At 54.1% G+C, this 21,778-nt stretch overlaps 1 protein-coding gene across 6 annotated transcripts; it reads left to right on the forward strand.

Moving 5' to 3' along the window:
* Positions 1-7,875: 7,875 nt before the first annotated feature.
* On the forward strand, positions 7,876-17,732 carry LOC130581790 (solute carrier family 2, facilitated glucose transporter member 5-like). Of its 6 annotated transcripts, none has more exons than XM_057380111.1 (12): positions 7,926-8,108; positions 9,050-9,148; positions 9,580-9,740; positions 9,822-9,946; positions 10,195-10,340; positions 10,475-10,553; positions 10,885-11,072; positions 11,191-11,301; positions 12,459-12,560; positions 13,120-13,195; positions 14,978-15,105; positions 15,313-17,726. In XM_057380111.1, the coding sequence occupies exons 1-12, from the start codon at positions 7,992-7,994 to the stop codon at positions 15,550-15,552; spliced, it is 1,572 nt and encodes a 523-aa protein (XP_057236094.1). In that variant the 5' UTR covers positions 7,926-7,991; the 3' UTR covers positions 15,553-17,726. The 6 variants fall into 6 exon arrangements, with proteins under 6 accessions (XP_057236112.1, XP_057236086.1, XP_057236094.1 ...); XM_057380097.1 differs by having other exon boundaries at positions 10,421-10,553; positions 15,313-17,724; XM_057380103.1 differs by lacking the exon at positions 10,195-10,340 and having other exon boundaries at positions 7,877-8,108; positions 10,399-10,553; positions 15,313-17,729.
* Positions 17,733-21,778: the final 4,046 nt, after the last annotated feature.

Consider the following 21,778-nt stretch of genomic DNA (forward strand, 5'->3'; position numbering starts at 1 on the left):
TTCTCCYASAAGTARGAAACTCATGCTATCCTTCCACCTTGGACTATGGGATGGAAAGTACTGGAGGTGTGGGACATTCAGAGCAGGGCAATCTGTTGTGGCCACACCATCTCCTGCGTGTGACTCCTTTGCGATAGGGCACAGTTTTGCTGCAAATATTTCTCATCCTCAGAGGAATACAGCTTGTATTCAAATATGCAAATAGAAAATGGCATGAAGGAGTTTGCAGTGAGATAATTCATACAGCTGTCTCTTCTGGAGCAGCTCCCTCTGCTCCCTGTTAATGTTCAAGGACAGACACATCTGCTGTTGGAAGGATTCAGGTGACAAGTTGAGAAGTCGGTGATCATCAGAAACATTGAAATGCTTTACACTTGTTTCTAAACTGGAAGCTGACTTGGACCACAATGCTCTACCTACCCACCACCTGCTCCTGCTCCAAAGGATCCTTTTTCCTTTTTCTTAATTTTTTTTTGAACACTGAAAAAGCTGGAGAGTATCATGCACATTTCTCCACTCCCAGGTATGTGTATCTGCCCCTTCCACATGTCCCTTCCTCAGTCTGAGCAGAGCTACAGGCTTGGTTCTGAATTTTTTGGCACCCTGGCTCCCATGGGAAGCACCTCTCTAGGTTGGGAAGCACCTCTCTAGGCTGGGCTCTTGCTTAATTTTGTCAGCTTCCTTTAACATGATTTTAGATCTTATTCCTAAATTCCTAATTGCTGGGAAGAGGCAATATTTGCATTTGATAAATCAAAAATACTAGCGGCTCTCCCTAACTGCAGCGGGAACAAGAAGGAGCATCCAGCCTTCCTACTTCAGGCTTGCTCTGAATTGTGGCTGGAAACAGAGGAGATGACCTGASTGGTTGAAAACTAGAGGGGTGTGGGGATGGAGATGGATATCTAAAAAGTGGGGACAGTGCTGAAAATAGATCTTTTATCTTGTGCAGTTGACTGGGAAGAAGAGAGGTTTTCTATGAGCACATCAGAARTCATCAGGAGGTGATCAAGTAAGGCCTCCAGCGGTTGAACTTGTCAGTTGATGCCCCTTTTAGGATGGCAGTGGAGGCATAAGGAGAAAGAGATGGTCTAAACTACACTTGCCAGGAGAAGAATGAATGAGCTTTGCTAGGGTCTCCATGTGGCATGCATGATGCATCTGACATGCTGAGCTTTGCCCTACTGTTCCCCCCAAAGTGATAAGCAGTGGCTTCCCAGAAGGAGGTGTGGGAAACAGCAGGTGACCCAGCTATCCTCAAAGGAGGTCTCCATATGAAATCCCTCTGTCCTGCTGGATTGATYGGCATGAGGGAGTCTTTCTGCCCACACCTTTAATTCAGAGGCAGAAGCAGCAGGTCCCTTGGGTGTGTTCATTCTCCAAAATCTCAGCAGTGGGTTGAGAGGAATGGCTGCCTGCTGAGACTAAGTATTTGGCTTCTGTTTCTTTCCCCCCTTGCCCCATTTTTTTAAAAGATGAGGTATAGCCAAGCTACTGGCAAAATCTCCAAAGCAAATCCCCAGGGGGAGCCTTGGCACRCTGCCAGAATAGATCTTCCTTTGACTGGTCAGAAAACTCCTCCCATGACTTTGTGTTTGTTCGCTGGGCTTCCGCATGTCTTGCCCAGCAGATGACCCATGGGAGTTGGCAACACTGGTTGATCCTTAGGGATGTTCAGATGGTACTCTCAGAATCGGAGGGATTCCGATGTACATGGATGTGCAAAAGCCCTTTAGATGCTGTAGACAGCTCCTAATTATGTCCCTTTTTTTAATAGCCAATCACTGTAAAAGATACCCTGATTTCTGCTCAAGCAGGAGCCAAGTGCAGCTGTGGCCAGAAAATCAGCATGAAATAAAAGTCTTCATCACAGAGCAGCTCTTCTCATACCTGCATGATGAATCACAATTTCTTGCCTTCACTGGCATTCAAGCACTGGTTTACATCTGAGCAAAACTCCAYGTGCAGGAGGCAGGCCAGTGGGCTGTTTGCAGTGGCTTTTACAAGCACCTGTGAGAATTTTGGGGCGATTCATTGTGAAAATCTGTAGCTGCTTTTGAGTGCAAAACTTTGCTTTTGGCTACTTTGTGTTTATCATGTGAGGCACTGCAGGGCTCAGCCTAGCCCCAGTTTTAGCATGGCAGAAGAATAGTGTGGACCTCAGCAAAGTGTATTGTCCCATTTCTTCCCGTCATTTTCCATCACTGTTTAGGAGAGCTGCATGCYTGCCAGGCCAGCCTGTGCTGCATCACTCTGGCCTGCTCAGGCTGAGGTGGCTGTGGAAGTGGGAGAGGTGAGAAAGAACATGGTTTCTCCAGAGTTTTCTGTTTGTTACTCTGCTATATTTGTTATCTGGATTCTTAAGTAATGAGTGCTTTGAATTTTGTGATTATGTTACGGTGATGTGTAGTTAATGTACTAATGTTCACTTGAGCTAGGATCATGGTAACAGTGTGGTTTGTTTTTTTTTTTTTTTTTAACTGTTCAGAAAATAACTTAAATACAAATACAAAGATTAAGCTGTGAATCTCTCCTGTTTTCCTTTCGGGGGAAAGACACTGTCAAAATATCAATCCTGTATCTTCCCTGAGCCCTATGTGTGTGTGACATTTCTGCTACACAAGCACTGAACACAACGTCTGCAGTGTTAACACCTGGAAGTGCTGAAAGGCGGATGGCTTTGCCCTGAGCCTGAGGTAGGTGCAGCTTCACAGGACACAGAGTCTGCAGTAGCCAGTCCCACCTCAGAGCTGCTGCTCATGGGTGAATGCAGCATAAAAGACTGCCCTGGCAGTCAGAAAAAACCCACTTATTCCTGAAACCACAGCATACTTTTTAATTAACAAACTCTCCATTCATAGTTAATGGCCTCTGGCTGGGGCAGATGAGTCCACCCTGTAAGCCAAAGAGTGGATGTGACTGAAAGAGAAGAGCTGGAGCTGTCCTACCCATTAAAAAGTGTAGGGGGAAAGCTATAAAGACTTTGTGTTTTTCTGGGTAGTGTTGCAAGATCCTGGTAGGAGAAGCACAAATTTGTTTTATAAGCTAATCAGAATCCTGCTGTTCAATAATGAGTGAGTAATTGACATATCGCAGCATCACCAAGCAGTTGCATGGCTGGGGATGCTGCCGTGCTTATGGCTCGCCCGAATCGGAACGCAAGCACCCTTGCCCTCCAAATACCTTCCTCTTAAAAGTGCTCCTCGGATAGCAGCCTTGGATCTTTCCATTTTACTTAACAGCCCCTTTTAAAACAAAGGCCACCGCAGTTTTAAGATCTTGACTCCGGGGGTGGTCAGAAAACAAACAAACCCCTGCCCTCCCGATATCTCTCTYCCTGCTGGCTCCATTCTTGGGAGCCAGCGGGGGACTGGAGATTGTGAAGGCTCCTGCTTTTCTGAAGTGCTGGGAGCAGGATTCTTGTCACTTCCAATCTCCRTCTCTCCTTGTGACAGGGTTCCCAGCAGCCTCGTGCTTTATTTGGCAAGGGTTCAGTGTTTTTATGTATGCRAGTGTGCACATGTATATATTTTACATATATATTTATTATATATATATATATATATATTTTTTTTTTACATGACTTTAACTGTTTCTGTTCCTTCTCTGCCATTTCCTCCCATTCARTAATAGATTTGGCAGAGGAGTTGCAGTGACAGCCTTCATTCGTTGTTTTGGATTGGTCTGTAATACAGAATATAGCTTGATTTTAACAACCTGTGAGTGCCAGCACACATAAATGAGAGCCCTTCCTTACTCACAGTCCCAGGTRTCTGTGTATACACAAACAATACACACTTCCCACTCCCAAGAGAAACAGGTTCTACTTGTTCTAGATGTTCCTTAGAGTCTTCCTTCTTGCTGTTTAAAGATGAGAATCAGGGTCTTTATTCCAGACTTCTAGGACTGGGACAGTGCTGTCCTGCAGGGCAGGGGCTGGAAGACTCCCCAGAAATCTRGACTCATGTCCAAAAATTCTGATACTAAAGAGAGTCTGAGGAAGAAAAGCAATCTCAACTGTAAATTTCCACTGGAAAAGAATGAGCAGCTTATCGTAAATAGATTCAGTGGTTAATTACCCTTTCTGTTTAAAAATGTGTGCCTTATTTCCACTTCAAATGAAGGAGGAAAGTAATGTTTGCCATAGCTTCAAATTAACAGCATTTGATCAACCTACAGCTTTAAAATGAAATCTCTTGTTTGGTGGTTTTTTATTATTAWCTTGTGTACATGCTTTCAAGAGTATAGTAAGGCACTTCTTGCAAAGGGGAAATTGGCCAGTTGTGATTATSTAGGCTAGAAAGAAAGTAATTCTCACAATAACTGTTTAGGATGGGTTTAGCAGTTGGTTTGAAGAGGATGAGGAGCTCTCAGGAGAGGAGGCAGTGTGGCCAGGGAAACAAAACGCCCTGAGCAGACAGACAATGCTGTAGAGCTGCTGTGGATTTCTGTGGGTGAGCTGTCATCTGCCCTGGGGGTAGGGGCTGTGCCTGGCTCAAGCAATGTCCTGACCCCTTTTGTCCAAAGGCATTGTGTGGCAGAGCTCTCTGTCCATGGCACACGTGTCAGTGCCCAGGATGTGGAAATGATTCAATGTTTTGTGGGAATAAGGTCCACTCCTGGCTTGAGAGCACTGGACAGCTCTGCTTTGCCAAGCACTCAAACTGCTGCACAGCCATCACATCCATTGCCCAGGACCCTGTCCCAAGAGGGGCTGCTGGAGGAGRCCACACAAGAGTTAAAATAAGCTGCTGCTTGTGCTGTCCCATGCAATGGGCTGCAGCCATCAGAGATAGCCTGACCCTTTGCCAGCAGATCCATGCCATCAGTGCATTGCTACTCACAATGTTTGTGAGTAGCAGCCACTTTGCTTTACCCTAAGCGAGCTCAGACTCACATTCATTATACCCCCAAGACAGAGACTCTTTGTTTCTCATCCATGTTACCTTTACACCCAGAGCTTTCTCTTCAATATTACATTGACATGCACCTGGCTGGTAGGAGCAGCAAGAAATCTCCAAACCAGCAGAGAGGATGCTGAGCTGTGGGGCAGATCAGCTGGGAACCACTGAAGTTGGATAAGGGATATGACCAGGAGAACCTGGACTTGAAAAGGTCTCACCTGTTCAAGTAARTAGCCTTTCTGCAGATGGAGAACAGCCAGATGGGCTTTCCAGTGCAACAAGGCAGAGACAGCAGCCTGAGCAGTGCTTGCACTGGGGACAGCACTGTCTTCCTTCTGGAGGCCGCTGTGGTTTGAAGAAACTCAAGCCCCTGGTTAACATCACCCAAAACTCCCTGTCCCATGCCCAGAACACCYTGCTGGCATTTACAGAGGGAGATGAAGGAAGGCTTGTCCTCTCTGGGGCAGTAAGGCAGGGAGGCTGCCAGACCATCTCTGTGCAGTGTCAGCTTGGAAAGGGCAGCACCGGCAAACTGCTCTGACCTTGGGAGTGGCAGTGATGTCTGAGAGCAGCTCTGCCTGCTCTGCCTATGCTGCTGAGTTCCCTCTGCTCCACTGCAGGGAAAGGGGTCAGTGGCTGCTAAGCAATGCATCTTTATGCCTTCCAGTGAGCTGCTTATTGCTTCCTTGTGGAATTTATCTAGTTTGGGCCCTGCTGRGCAAACCCCGAGAAGCAGCACTGAAGACCACGTCCTCTCCAAGGGATTTCTGTCTCATCTTGGAAAAGGGGACAGACCTCACAATGGGGAGCTGTCAGCTCAGAGAAGCCCTCAGGTCTCCCAACAGCTTCTTCATCCTCCTGGCCTCAGCAAATGCCACCACCCTGTGCAGGATGTGTGCTGGGAGCAGCTCCACCTGCTGCTCAGCCTCTCCCGGTTCTCCTGGGTTTCTTGTGCCCCAGGCGCTGTGTGTCAGGTGCCTTGAGAGGAAAGGAGATGCATGAGCATCCTGTGGCATAACGTGCTGGGACAGGCACAGCCCCAGCGCTGTGTCTGGAGTCTGGGGCAGAGTGAGGCAAGAGTGGGACAGGAGCTCTGGGAGTGGTGATGGCCAGGATTAGGGTGTTCATGGGCTCACAGCCACTTTCCCAGCCATGGATGTTTTAGCCAGGGATTCCTTACAGGGAGGCAGAGGAGGAATGCCTGTAAAATGTGGAGACAAGCTCCCTTGCAGCTCAGAGCTGTTCCTCACCAGCCCTCATGTGTCGCCTGCCACCATCACCAGGTCAGGTCACAGGAGTGTCCCCAATTAACCCAGCCCCCTGGTGACCCTTAATTGGCACTCCAGGCTTTTCGCCTCCCCCTTCTTACCCCACCTTGTGTTTCTCACCTTTACATCTGCTTCCCACATTCCAGCCACAGCTGGTAACCAGTGACAATAACCCTGATTTACTCCCTAAATCAGGGCAGCAGCCATCCCCTGGCTTGGAACTGTGTCCTGAGGATGTCCCTGCTTGGTCCCCAGTGTCAGACTGTGTGGCAGGAGGAGGGGCTGTGGTTGCAGGGATGAGCACGGAGCTTGGGGACAGGTATGGGCTTCAGCGGAGAGGGGCTGGGAAGCTCCAGGAGGGGTTTTGGTAGGTACATGCTGGGAGAGTACCACGATGGGAGAGAGATGGCTGCTGCTGTTTCCTCTCTCCAGTGCCCTTTCCAGACACCACTGGACACCTTTAACCCTCWGTGTCCTGTTCCTAGAGATGAACCAAGTACCTGAATGACCAGAGCTGGAGCATGGCTATAGGACATGGCCTGGAGCATGGCCTGGCTCATCACCSTGTGTTAGCAAGGGTTTGGGGTGAGTCCTGGGCATGTTTAGGGCTGCCCTGCTTTGAGCATTGGGTGCTTTGGGCTTGGCTGGGACTCAGGCTGCACGTTCTCTTGCCAAGTCATCTCACCCATGGGCGCTCCAATAAAAWGGATCTTCATCCTGCTGCTCTGGGAAGGAACCAGGACCATCCCAGAAGGTCCTACAGGTCTCCCCTCTGTGGCCCTGTCACCAATGTCTCTAGAGCCACCCAGCACACCCGCACAAAGGTAAAGGTGATGCCCTGATCCAGATGTGGAGACGCTGAATTTGAGCAAGACACAGGAGCTCTTGAGCAGGGGCCAGCCCTAGGAAAGGCTGAACTGTGGCAGGCTGGAGAGGGCCGGTGGCTGGGGGAGAGGGCCCAGTGCTTTCAGGAAGAGCTGGAGGCTCATGAGGAGGGAGGGGACCGGAGCTGGAGCTTCTGTGGGAGGATGTGGTGCCTGGGTTCTCCCTTACTCAGCACGGCAGGTGTGGGGATGCCCATGGGGCTCTCCCAGCTCTGCTTTCTGACACCCCGGGACCGTCCTGAGTGGGGCCAGCCTGTCGGGACCTGTCCCTTTTAAACCCTTCGAGCTGTTGCAAGCCGTGGCTTAGTGGGGTCCCCATCCTTTCAACTGGCTGTTCGGCAAATTAAGAGCTTGCTATTAGGCTGCTAATTAAAGGCACTTCATTAGCAGCAGGGGAGGCAGCTCCTGGCCGCAGCAAAATTGGATTCCTCTGAGCTGCCGTGAGCAGTCTCTCCTCTGTGGGGCTGGGGGCTGTGTCCCTCCGTGTCCAGGGAAGGCAGCGGCCCCGAGCCGCGGCCGTGTGGCTRCCAGCCTCCTCGGAGCGCAGGGGATGGGCACATCTACCCACGGGGGAGAGGAGCCGGAGGTGATCGGGTGCTGGGTGATGTGGGGCCGCCCCTTCTCCGCCAGCCTCGGGGCTTGTGCAGCGGAGTTGCCCCACTTTCTATTCCCGGGGTCACCCCCGTTTAGAGGGGACATGCGGGAGCTCTCAGCGGTGGCGGAGAATCACCGTCGGTGGTTTCACTATCCCCAGGCTTGGCCGTGACCCCTCAGCGGGCTGGGCAGTCCGAGGTGTTGCTCCTGTGCCCCCGGCGAGGGGAGAGGCTCCCGGACTCCTCCTCCGGCMGCTCCGGCGCCTCCAATGAGCCCCGGGGGCGCCCGGGCTGCCCTGCCCTGCCTTCCCTTCCCTCACCCCCTCCTTCTTCCATCTAAAAATGGGAGAGACCAGCCAGCCCGCCGGAGCGGGGCTGCCTTCCTCCCCCTCTCCTTCTCCCCCCTCCCCGCGCTCCGCCTGCAGCCTCGCCCCGCGGCCCGGCGGGGACATCACTGGGGTGAGCATCCTGCGGCCCCATCCCTGCTTCCCGTCTGCCCTGTGGTGTCCCTGTCCCCCTCTAGCCCTGGTCTGACACCCCGGTCTGACACCCCCCTCCTCTTTTTCCCGGCTTGGGATTCCTGATGGGATTAGGGGGGATTTGCCGTGAGTGAGCCGGGAGCTGCTGAGTGCTACGAATCCGGCTACCGTGCGGGGTGTGCGGGGAGGGYCGGGATGTGGGTGCTGGGGAGCGGGGCTGCTCCCGGGGGACGCAGGCTCATCCCCTGTCCCCACCCTGCAAGCCCCGTCGCTCCGGGGACATTCAGTGCTCGCGGGTGCAGCACCCAGGGGTGTCCATGGAGCTGGGGGTGGTCTGAATGCTCCCGGGCACCCCGATCTTGGGGTGGGCTGGGTCAGGGCTGCAGGTGGCTGTGCCCCCGCACCTCCGGCTCCCCGCAGTGGGGACTCCCAGCAGCTGGAGCGGTGACAAAGGTGTTGGAGGGGGTGAGGGTTTAGGAGGTGGGTTCATGTGGTGTTTTGGGGTGGGCTGGGACCGTCCGAGGGGACCTTTCACTGTGTTGGGCCACTCGCAGCAGCACCATATTGCGGCTCCATTCACCGAAGGGGATCGGTGTCCCTCCCTTCTCCGCCGCCCATTTCCGTCTGTTGCCTCCCCAGCTGGGGGCAAGGGTGTCCAGGTCACCCAAGCTGGGTCACCATCACGGTAAAAGCACTCACACTACAGCCCCAAGACCAGCCATGGGGAAGCTGGATCAGCTGGGCTGGGCTCTGGGCACTGACATGAAGCAGTGCTCAGAACGGGATTCCATTGCATGGGGACCTTTGCTCTGGACCAGGGTCACCCTGCTGGAAAAGGGCCAGTGACCCAACACAGTTCATGACACCTTGGCTCCTGGTCTGCTGGCCAGGACTGTGCTGATCCTTCCTCCTGTCTCCCAGCATCTCACCTTCCCCTTGCTGTCAGTCACCCTTCTGGTGTCCTTTGGCTCCTCCATGCTCTATGGCTACAACCTTGCTGTGGTGAAYTCTCCGGCAGAGGTAAGGGATGGGCCTCTCTGGGAGCAGGGAAAAGGGCTCTGCATCCCTCCCTTGGAGGGAGCCCCACATTAGAACACTGGCATTTTCCTTGAGCAGTCACCCAGAGGAATGGCATGGGAGGGACATGGGAGCCCATGTTTGTGTACACCAAACTGCTCCCCCAGGAAGGCAGGGCTGGAAAACTGAYCACAACCTCCCCGTCCCAGTTCGAGCTCTGTCTGTGGTATCTCTAAGTTGTCCTTAAGCCTCTCAGGTGCTGAGACTCACTGAGCAACCAGACCAGCACCTCCCACTCATCCCCAAACATACTCTGCCCTCCATCTCCTTTAATGCTGTTAAACCCATGGCGTTGTCCCCATGGATCCTGTCTTCCCTTGTCTTCCCCTTTTGTCCCAACACGTCTGGTGCCTACGTGTGTCTCTACCCTGCAGTACATCAAGGCTTTCTACAACGCCACGTGGTCCCAGCGCTATGGACACGGGCTGGCCCCCGGCCCCCTGACCCTCCTCTACGCCCTGACCGTCTCCATCTTCGCCCTGGGCGGGCTGGTGGGCTCCCTGCTGGTGGGGGTGCTGGTGGAGCAGTATGGCAGGTAAGGGAGTGCTGCCATGGGCCAGGGGGGCTGAGCAGTGGGGTGGGACTGGAGGAGCTGCCCTCTGCCTGTGCCTGCCAGGAATGGGGCTCTGAGCCGCAGCGCTCTCCTCGTCCTCCTGGCCGGCGGCTTCATGGGCTTCAGCCGGGAGCTGGGATCGCCCGAGATGGTGATCATYGGCCGCTCCATCACGGGGCTTCACTCAGGTGGGTGCTGCCTGGGCTGTGCACAGYCCTTTCCTCGTGGCTCCATCCCTACAGCCATTCCCAGGGGATTGGAGAGCACTCCACATTCCCCACAGGCTCTGTGGAGGGGCTCTCTGGCACAGCCAGGGCCACCTCCAAGGCCATGGGGTCGCCACTGTGGATGATGCTGGGCATGGGAGGAGATGGACCGAGGGTCTGGCTCGGTACCCTTCTCCCCAGTGCCATCCCAGTCCCTCCTGTGCCCCCAGGTATCTGTCTCAGTGTTGTGCCCCTCTACCTGGGAGAAATCGCTCCCAAGAACCTGCGGGGATTCCTGGGTCTCATGCCCACCCTCTTCATCTGCCTGGGGGTTTTCTGTGCCCAAGTCCTGGGCCTCCCAGAGCTGCTGGGCAAGGTGAGCACAACGGCCCATCCCACACATGCTGGACCCTGCTCTGCCCTTCCCATGACAGGTCCCGTTTCCACTGCTCTCAGGACAGGTTCTGGCCCCTTTTCCTGTCAATGGTGGTTGTTCCTGCCTCCCTCCAGCTCCTGCTGCTGCACTGCTTCCCTGAGAGCCCTCGGTACCTGCTGATAGAGAGGAACGACATCTGTGGGGCCACCAGAGGTGAGGGGATATCCTGGGACAGACTGGCTCTGGGAGGTGCTGGGTGCTTCTCCAAGCTCTTCCAAGACCAAGGGGCACCCTCATGGCATCCTTTCACACCCAGACCTGACAGCCCATCACAGTTCAGCCTTTCTGTCCCACCTGCTTGTGCCACAGCATTTCCACCTGCAGGCAGGTGACCATCACTGTGGTGTGAGGGTTTCCCCATTTCCTATGGATGCCCCATGGGGAGGCTGTGCCAGGGTAGAGCCAAGCCCCAGCCCTGTGCCATCCCTGTGAGCATCCATCCTGTGCTGGGGACACGTCTGTCCGTGCCGCCCACTCCCCACAGCACTGCACCGGTTTCTGGGGACGCCTGACGTGCAGGATGTGATCGAGGAGATGAAGGAGGAGCGGCGGTCGCTGTCCTCCATGGAGATGGTGTCGGTGTGGCAGCTGCTGCGGGACCGCTCGGTGCGCTGGCAGACGCTGTCGGTGGCGGTGGTGAACGCCGGCATGCAGCTCTCGGGGATCGATGCCGTAAGCCCCGYGTGCTCCTCGCCCCGGGACACAGCCCTGCAGACACTGAGAGCTGGCAGCTCATCTCGAGTGCCCCACGGCTCCAGCCCCGGCTCACGCTGCGTCCCCTCCTCGGCAGATCTGGTTTTACACCAACACCATCTTCGAGAACGTCGGGATCCCCGTGTCCCAGATCCCCTACACCACCATGGGCACCGGCGCCATTGAGATCATTGCCGGGCTGATCGGGGTGAGTGATGGACGGACAGATGGACACGGCCCCTCCATGCCAGAGTCTTCTTGTCATCTCCCAGCACCATCAAACAGGGGTGGATCCCCAGATATCATCTGTGCTACAGCACAGCCCTTTTTCGGGGGGGCAAAGGGTTTGGCATGGAAATGAGGATGGGAGGTGGGATGAGACAGGATCCATTTAGGAGTCACATCTAGGAGTGGTGGGATAATTTTAGGGTAGCAGGGAGGTTGGGGAGAGATGGAAGGCAAAGAGCAGGTTGGAGATGATGGAGGGGAYGAGAAGTTCCTTCTGGCTCTCGCTTTCATTGTCCCTCTGTTAGCAGAGCCACATGTCYCTGTTGCCCCCGCCAGCCAAGCACTGGCCTGGCCCCAGGCTAGCAGCCCTGGCCCCCCCAGCCAGCCCTCATTTAGCTGGAGAGTTAGCACTGGGCCAGGCAGATTTATGGCCCTTGTCCCATCTGCAAGTGTCACCCAGGGCCAGCTCAAGCCACCCGGCACTAAATCCGTTCCCTGACAATTACAGAGATGGATGGGGAGGCTGCTCCCAGAAAACAGGGAATGAGTGGGGGCTGCTCCCCTCTCCCATAGCCCAATCTAGAGCAGAGTGGGGTCCCCTGCCTCTTTGAAGGGTTTCCCCTTCTCYCCTCCCCTGTCTGCGGGTTGTCCCAGCCCCCCAGCAGCCGCCCAGCACAGAGCCAGATTGCTTGGGAGCAGCCCCACAAACGGCCCCCGATGGACACGCCGAGATTGGTTATAAAATTACAGGCATTTGTTCTGCTGTCAATACCCTGCCTGCTCCCTCTGCTGCCGCGCTGCCTGCCCGCACCCTGCTGTGCCCACTGCCCCACAAACACCCCGTGCCCAGCCCAGCACCTCCACTGGTGCCAGTGCAGCTCCACGGTCACCCCCGCCAGCCCCGACCCTGCATCCTTGTGGGGACACGTCCCTGCGCCATGCATGGTCACTCCTGGCACTTTCTGTGCCCCAGCTCCAACCCTGAACTCTGAGGCCAATTTGCTCCAACCTGGTTTGCCCTTGATCCCCAGATGCCACTGGGACATCCTCCCACCCTCAGCCAAATGGGGTTCAGGGGTGCTCCCATCCTCCCTGGAGCTCCCCAACACCCCATCAGTCTCTGCTCTCCCCTGGCAGTGCCTCACCATTGAGAGGGTGGGCCGGCGGCCCCTCATCATCACGGGTTTCTGTGCCATGGGTGTCTGCTCRGCTGGCATCACCGTCTCCCTGCTGCTGCAGGTAGGGCCTGGCCACTGCCACCCCTGGGCCACCCCTGGGCCACCCCCTGGGCTACCCCCCTGGCCTGGTTGATGGAGGGATGGGTGTCATCCTGGGGGAGGGAGCATGCATGCAAATAAGAGGTGAGATGGCTCTTTCAAGTCATATTTTCCCTTCAAAGTTAAAGAGAAGGTAAATTTAGCAATAAGAAAAACAACAAAAAAAAGAACTACAAATCCGTATCAGAAAAATTCTGCAGTTACTGGTAGCTTTCTTGCAGAAATAGTTGTTCTTAGGGAGGCAAATGAGAAATGCCAGGGTGGGAGGAGGGTTCTTCTCCTGCTGTTTGATTCCAGAGGTGCTCCCATGGCTCTGGGGATGCTGCAACACCACGAGCTGCTGARCTTGGCCGAGCTGACCCTCACCACCTTTGCCCCTTTGCTTGCCTGCATCTCACYGATGTGTCTGTGTGGCCACTGTCCCCGAGGGCAGGCATGAAGCCRTGTCCCAGGGCTGCTCCCAGGGCTGTGGAGCTCGGGAGCAGCCCCAGCAGCATCCCCAGCTCGGTGTCCCCTCGCAGGCCGCCCTGCCCTGGATGCGCTACGTCAGCGTCGCCTGCGTGGTCGGCATCATCGCTGGCTTCTGCATGGGACCAGGTGGGTCTGGGGGTAACTGGGGAGAGAATGGGAATTTGCAGGCAGGTGACAGGACCTGAGCTTTGTCCCTGTCCCTGTGGTCAGGCCCTGGGTTATGATGCTGTAACTCCAAGTGAAACCCCACCACAAAYCCCTCCAGCCCCACACATCCCCTGGGCACTTTCTACCTCGTCCTTCTGGTGTGTGCTCCAGGGCCAAGCACAGGGAAAGTCCTGGCACCTTCCCCAGGCCTCTGTGGAGGTGTCACCRCTCCCAGCACAGTGCAGCTGGTGAGAATCATCCTACCCCTAACTGAGAGCYGGCTCCAACAGCCAGGAGTGAAACCTGGACTGCTTTACCCAGYTGATGTATTAGCAGAGCTCTTAGCAGATCTATAATTCATCCTCAGCCCAGACTTTATTCACTGTAATTACATCTTTAATTAGGATTTTAATGGCTCATTGTTCACAAACAATGATGAATAGGAGTTTTAAAACAAAAAAAAAATATATATATCTCTGTTCTGGGTGAGCTGTGAGTAAGAGTCCATCAGGGGATCCACTCCTCCTTCACGTCTTACACTTGTGTTTGGGTTCATCTTTTCCCTTTGTTTATAAAGAGGTCCAGCCAGCCCTGTCCCAGGCCACTGGGACCCCGGCATGTCATCATATCAAATACAATCCCTTGCCTGATTCCCTTGGAATGTACCCTGGACCCCCATCAGAGGGACAGTCCAGGGACCCAGACTTCCAGCTCAGTGATTCCTGGCTGGAGAGGCTCCGTCCTTCCAGGAGAAATAGCCACAACCTGTGTCCAGTTTTCAGTCCACTTATAAGTTGGCTTGGGAAATCACTTCCATACATTCTGGGTTTTTTTGCCATACATAGGAAAAGGGGATTGGAAAATGATATTTCTGTGTCCTGCARGAAATTCTGATGCTTGGAAAAGTGGTTGCTTCTGTCCTTCCTAAATCAGCCACAGAGGTGACAGAAGCTGATTGATAGAAGGAAGTTTTCTAAACTGTTGTGATCAAGGGAGTCTGGAAGGGGCATTGTGGAGGGTGCCAGGAAGACGTTTATGCCTGTGATTCTGTGAGATTTAATATATCRGCATTTAGAAACATTTTTGGAAAACGAGGATCCACATGAAATGTTCCACCTTTATTTTGACTCAGTCTGAAACTTTCCAATCATGCAATTTGTGGAACTGGGCTGAGCACCAAGCACTGTGCAAGTGTGGTGTGTCAGGGGGACATCACCCACCCCCGAGACATATCCCAAAGGGACACCAAGGGCAGGACACCCTTCCACCACACTCCCTGTCTCCTCCAATTCACGCAGCACCGCCAGTTTGAACTGTGAGTCTTGCTGGGCTGCAGCCCTTTGGCCCCAGGACTGAGGTGGGCAGAGCCTGATGATCCCAGGGGCGCTTGGGTCAGCCTGTCCCCCACACCCTTGATCTGTCCTGTCCCACTCACCCTTGATCTGTCCTGTCCCTCACACCCCTGATCTGTCCTGTCCCTCACACCCTTGATCTGTCCTATCCCCCACACCCTTGATCTGTCCTGTCCCACTCACCCTTGATCTGTCCTGTCCCTCACACCCCTGATCTGTCCTGTCCCACTCACCCTTGATCTGTCCTGTCCCTCACACCCCTGATCTGTCCTGTCCCTCACACCCTTGATCTGTCCTATCCCCCACACCCTTGATCTGTCCTGTCCCACTCACCCCTGATCTGTCCTGTCCCTCACACCCCTGATCTGTCCTGTCCCCCACACCCTTGATCTGTCCTGTCCCTCTGCAGCCGGTGTCCCTTTCCTGATGACAGCTGAGCTCTTCACGCAGTCGCACCGCCCGGCTGCCTACATTGTGGGGGGCTCCCTCAACTGGCTCTGCAACTTCACCGTCGGCTTCATCTTCCCCTTCTTGCAGGTACCAGTGCAGAGGGGCCCGGGGAGCTGGAGGGGTTGGACACAGCCCTGCTGCTCTCCCAGGATGGGGAACCAAGCCACTGCTCCTGGCTCAGCCTCAGAGTGGCCAGAGCCAGCTGGGGGAAGGGCAATGGGACGGGACACTGCCTCATGCCCTGTCCATTTTGGGAGTGCCTGGCTCTCTGCCTCATCCTGCTCTTGTCCCCAGATGTCAGCCGGTGCCTTTTGCTACCTGGTTTTCTGTGGTGTCTGCCTGCTGGTGGCCCTGTACGTCTACCTCATCATCCCTGAGACCAAGAACAAAACCTTCATGGAGATCAGCCACATCTTCGCCGCGCGCCGCTCCGTCCTCTCCGTCCCAGCCCATCTCATCGGCATGATGAAGCTCGATGGCTACGGGACTCTGGAGAGCAGCTCCCTGGAGGGCTCAGGCTCCAGCCTGCCCTGATCTGGGTGGGCTGGGGGAATGGGGAGTTGGAGGAGGCTCGGGGCTGGGGGAGGATGTGGGGGCCAATTTGCTCCAACCTGGTCATCTCTGGGTCTCTCCGCGGCACAGCTTGTGCCCAGGATGAGCCCCGTTGATGCACCAGGGCTGCACCAGCTGCTGTGCTTGACCCCCATGATGAAAGAGATGCCCCCACAGAGGTGAGAGGATCTCCTGGGGAAGGGGGTTCTCGTCACTTCTGGGTGTGGGGCCTTGCCAAGTGGTTTAATAAAGAGTATTGCCACCAGAGCCATCGTTTGGCACATTTAGCCTGGAATGGCAGCAAGCAGGAATGTGCTAGGATGGGTGGGTGCTTCCCCTGCACCAGGGAGGAGCAGAATGTGAAGAGGGGMTTGTTCTCCTCGCCACTGTGGCTGGCTGGAAAGGTCAAAGTCTCCCCACGTTTTCTAGGAAGAGTGGTCAGGATGGCTCCCAGGCTTTTGTATCCCACCCCGAGCTGATTGTGCAAAGCTGGAGCTGTTGCAGCAGGGCCATAGAGCCGCTCTGAGCTGGGGGTGACTGGGCTGTCACTGTGCCCTCCACAGACTGCTGGAAGCCCCTGGTGCTGGCCTCGTRTGCTGCCCCCACAGAATGCTCCCATGGAAACCCTGCATGCTCCCAAACTCCCTGGAGGACAAACGGATCCAGGATGCACTCAAATCCCTTTATCCCCAGGAGCTCTCCAAGCACAATCTCTCCCACATCTGTGCCCTGAGTCCTGGGGGCTGTGTTYGGAGGGAGGGGCTGTCCTGTGTCCCAGGACCCCCACAGCAGCTCTCACAAACACACTCCAGGAGCTGTGAGTTGCAGGAAAACTACAACATTTCGTTCTGGTGAGGGGTAAACCCAGGTGYTTGGAAGGGCTGTGTGGCCAAAACCTCTCATGCCAATGCAAACATCACTTTGTTACAAATAATTCAGCCCTTTCTTTCTTTCCAGTTTCCCTCTCCGTGACAGGTAGGTCCACAGCTCGGGTGTTTGGTGTTTGTGGTCACTCRGTGAGGAGTCCACCCTTCCTGCATCCCTTGGCAGGATCTCAGGGTGCCTCTGGAGGTGGGTGGGCCCTGCACCCGTGGGGACTGGGCCATTCTGGGTCACCAGTGACTGGCCCCATCCCTTCCATCCTCAGCCACCAGCTCAGGGCTCTCGTGCGTCTCGAGTCATTTAAAGGACATCAGTCAGAGCAGGGTCACGGCTCCGCAGCGTCAGCCGCTTCCCACTCCGCCTCCCTCCCGCCTCGGCTGCTCTCGGCAGCAGAACAGAGCGGTAAATATGTGCAGCATTACATATGTATAATGGAGTGTAAATAACCCCAAAAAGTGCATTGTAAATAGACTCCAAGTTTATCCTTTATTAATGAGGCACTGAGTGCCCTGCTGTTTTAGAGCAGCGAGACTTTGATAATATCAAAACCTAAATTACACTTGTGTCTCTCATTCCCAGCAAACGACAGCATCATTTCAGGCCTCTTTGCCACTTGTATTTATTTATTCTGGTATTTATCTGTGTCTCCCACCCAGCATGTGGGGCGGCTTGGAAGGTGCCCCCTGCCCTCCATGTGGGGACAATGGYCCCCCTGGGACCAGCCCCCCATTTCTGGGCCCTGGCAGAGCCAAGGAGTTGGGAATTCTGCCTTATGGCCAAGGATTGCTCTGTGTGGCCAGTGAAGTGTGGCAGACTGTGGAAATGTGGGGTCAGGACCCATTGCTGTCGGGGGTTCAGACACCACCAGAGCCAGAAGTGCCCTTTTTCCAAGGGCTGGGGGTCACTGGCAAAATTCTATGGTGACTTCTGGATGCATCTGGAGACCCATTTGAGGGTCCCATGTCAAAGGACATGCCCATCCTCTTTTCCATCAGGACCTGGGGGTGAGGAACCCCCATGCTCATGGAACAGTGACAACTCATCATTGACAACGTTTTTTTTCTGAGGCTGTTGGTGCAAGATCTCTCTTTGGGGTTTTCAGTTCAAACTGCCCCGTTCCACTGACCTGGTACTTTTGCAAAAGCAGGATTTGGGCTTTCTCTCTGTCTTGCCAGGGAGGCATGCCCAGCTGCTCCACTGCAGGCTTCTCATGAAGGATATGGCTGGGTGAGCTCTGARCTGCTTTCCCTTGTCCAAAGCTGGYTCCCCATGTTGAAATCCAGTTCCCTGGATGGTTCTGCTTGGGGAGGGTATGGCTATTCTTTAACAGTGTCCAAACAGACCTCAAAAGGCAGGAGAAGGTGGAAAGAAGAGTCTGAGAAATTACTTGGACACCTGGAAATGCTGCTGATCCTCTTAAGGTTTGTAGAAATGAAGATGAAGGTGGGTTTCTCCAAATTCATAAATGCCTTTTTCTGATGTGCTGTGCCAAAGGGTGGGTGAGTTCAAGGGCTGAGGTATTCCCATGGAGGGCTGGGGCTCACCCCAGGACAATCTGGAATGAGAGAGAAGATCCCAGTTTGAACTCTCCAGACTTTGAATGGGGATCCTCAAGGAGACGGTCATGGTCCATCACTGGATATCTGCAGGTCTGCATGGAAGCTCTCCAGGAGAAAGGTGAATGGTCACATCTGGGAAGCTGATCAGGCTTGCTGGACACACCCTGGTGTCCCTGTGCCATCACTGGGGGTCRGYGAGGTCACAAGTGGCCCAGGACCAYGGTCAGACAAGCCACAGAGCATTCAGCCCCTGCCAGCACCCTCAGGCCCTGTGGCTCCAGCAGGGATGGGCTCCTGAAGGATGGATCCTGGGGCCTCTGAGGCAGAAACCTTCTTGCACTGGTTTCACCGGGTGTTCTACCAGCAAACTGTCCCTGTCACCACAACAGGGATGGCTTCAGTCSCCCCAGATCTCACCTGACTGCAGAGGCTCCATCCGGGACCGGTTTTGACTGAGGTGGGTTCCTGTGTGTGCCACCTCCTGTCCTGTTCCCTGTGGGGCTGGGGCAGCACCCCATTGACCCACAGAGGCTGGTGCAGAACTGGTCCCTGTCTCTTGTCTCACCAAGGCTGTCCAAGCTTCCRGCAAACGGGAAGGATGCAGGACAAAGGGAGCACTGCCGGGGTCAGACTGGTTTGCAAACAGACTCTTTATTTGCAGCCTGGGCTCTGGATGTATTTGAGGGGTTCAGGGGCTCATCTGGGGACTTGGAGGTGGATGAAAGGCTTGACAGGACCTTGTTATTCATGCCTGCAGCTCAGGAAGCCAACCATATCCTGGGCTGCATCACAAGAGGTGTGACTAACAGGTCGAAGGATTCTGTGACTTCAGAACAATCCAGTGATTCCCAGCTGGAATACTGCATCCAGCTCTGGGGCCCTCAGCACAGGAAGGACAGGGACCTGCTGGAACAAGTCCAGAGGAGGCCATGGAGMTGCTCAGAGTGCTGGAGAACTGTGAACACAGGCTGAGATGGTTGAGGTTGGCCTGGCGAAGAGAAGGCTCTGGGGAGGCTTCGGTGGATAAAGGGACTGCARGAGATTGGGAGGGGTTTGTTACAAGGACATGTAGGGACAGGACAAGGGAGAATRGSTCTAAACTGACAGGGCAGGTTTAGATCAGATATTGGGAGAAATTCTTTACTGTGAGSGTGCTGARGCACTGGCACAGGTTGCCCAGAGAAGTTGTGGATGCCCCAACCCTGGCCAAGTGGCTGCCCTGGACCCATGAGTGCTCCCAATAAGAACAGCCAGGACACAAGTCATCCAGAGGAAAAAGATTAGAGTCCCCCAAATTAGGAATCCTCCAAAATGGTGAAACMTCCTCTCCTGTTTTGGCATAGCAGAGGAATCTTTCAGCACCATCCCAGGGCATCTTCTGCCTGGGAAGGATGATTTCATTCAGGAGTGAATCCTCTTGGAAGCTTCTTTTGTTTTTCCTTTGCCTGGTGGTGTCAGGAGCCTCCCAGGGAAGGGAACAAGGACACAAAGGCCACATAGGTGAGCCCATTCCAGCTGCCACAGCCCCACAGACACTTTYGCCCTATGGCAAATCTGACTCCTTCCTCGCTGAAAGTCATCCCTCAGCGGGRCCTCCCCAAAGTGCAGACCCAGCTCCAGCCTGCAACTCTCACGGACTGTGGTCRACAGTTTTTGCAGGCAAAAATCTAAAATGGGTGATTTTTGAAAMTGTGTTCTGGGTAACAGGCACTCAACTGAAACCCAGCACTTCAGAGGGGTGGAGAACAATGATAAGTTTCTTTTTAAAAGTCTGAAATATTTCCTCGACAGCAACCATACCCACTCAACCTCTAAAAAAAGTATATGTATATATATATATATATATATATATAAATATATATATATATGTATTGAACAATTTTAACGATTTAGGGTGGGGGAAAAGCACTTGTTACCCTATAAGAAATATCATAATTCTGTATGGATGGCTGCAGGTCCATGGCTGATGCTCTGCAGGTCTCTGCAGCAGTGGCAGGGTGCCGGGGCTGGTCCGGGCCGGGTGGCCGGAGCGAGGGTGCCCGGCGGAGGGTGCGCACCAGCAGATGGCACTCCCAGAATTTATTGCTACAGCAAGCTGCCTCTCRGAGAGCAGTCATGTAGGAGATGTCCTATTATATGGGCAGTTGACTTTAATAGTCATTGTGTGCTTAAAGCACAGCAAAACAACAGTGGGAAAAAAAAAAAATTCCCCACTCCACATGGATGGCCCTTTTCCCCCCAGCCCTGCTAGTCTATTTGTACAGTAAATTAAAAATATGAATCACTTCTCTCTACTGCCTCCCCAAACACTCATCCTGTCAGGCTCTGTGTTGTCTTCATTTGTATTACCTTAATTTAATGTTAATTATGTTCTTCATTTACAAAGAACAAGCATTTACACTCCCTGTCTGGGGATTTTCCACACTCGCGGTCTCCACAGACGGGGAGGAAGGGGAGCGGCGGAGGCAGCGGTGCCGGGGAGGAGCTGTTCCAGGGCCGTGGGAACGGGGGGAGCGGGGGTGCCCCCCCAGAGCCRACCGGTAACGATGAGCGCTATTGCCTTTCGATTTATGAAACCGTATCGCTGCCTGGGCTTCWATCCCCCCTAATAAATCCTTTTTAAAAGGTCCTCGGCCAATGGAGGGCAGTGATTTATGGCGGGGAGCCACAGTGGGGGGAGGTTTGGTGGCCGGGTTTGATGCTGGGGGGGTGRGGATGTCACTGGGTTGGGAGCCTGTCCTAAGAAAATCTCCTGTGCACCTTTCCCCTGATGTCTGCAGACTCATCCAATGCTGTTGGTGATGGGATTACCTGTAACCACAGCGTGGATGAAGACTGCAAGTCTCCCTGCCTCARTTTCCCCTTCAGCATCTGGAGATAMCGACCCCTTYCCAGCTCTACCTATCCTCGGTGCTCACCAGTGAGCCAAACTTTGGGGTGTACTAACAGAAATACTTCTGGGGGTGTGTATTTGTGTGTGCAGGAGCGTGCATTCATGTGCACACACATAAAGGACACAGATCTCTATAAAAACCCCACAGCTCACCCCAAACCTGACTTTGAACAGAGCCTGTGAGTGGGACAAGGAAGGACAGAAGACAAGAAAGAGAAGAAAAACAATGAAAGGAAGTGTAATGACTTTCTTGGGCTGTGGAACGCATGTTTCTCTTCACAGACTGCCCTTGACCCTCCGTGGGGTGGGGGACATRGGGATGAAGGCTCTGTGCATGCCCMTMTTTTCAAACCTTGAGCCCTCATCTGCCCTCAGCAGGGTTTGAGCGCTGCCCACGCCTGTCTGTGCCCTGCCATTGCCTGTTCTCCAGGCACCAGGTCCAGTCACAGGTCGGGAACATCAGGGGCTTTTGCCAGGGAACCTTAGGATGGGGTCTGAGCAAAGAAGCATCTTGTCCCCATTTGTGTAAGAGCTCCTGGAGGCACATTTTACAGTGCAAATTGGGGTTGTGCCAGTGGGAGCTGGGTAGAGCKGACTGAGATGCCCATCACCAGATCCTCAAAAAACATCACAAAAAGATAATTAAAGAAAASAAAAAGCAGCCCACCAAGCCTTCCTGTTCTATATGACACAGGAACCCCAGAAAAGTACAGAAAACAAAATCCCACTTCCAGSAAAACCCAAGACACCAGACACCCTCTGCTGCCCACCCTCATTCCCATCACCAACACCCATTTCCATGGCAACAATCGCACATTCTGGGGTGGGGACCTGAGCCCTCTTGCCACTGAATGGCCTCAGGTCTCCTCCCGAG

The sequence above is a fragment of the Malurus melanocephalus genome, unplaced genomic scaffold (genome assembly GCF_030028575.1).
Source record: "Malurus melanocephalus ecotype Western Australia unplaced genomic scaffold, MMel_1.1 scaffold_12, whole genome shotgun sequence".
Taxonomy (NCBI): Eukaryota; Metazoa; Chordata; class Aves; order Passeriformes; family Maluridae; genus Malurus; species Malurus melanocephalus.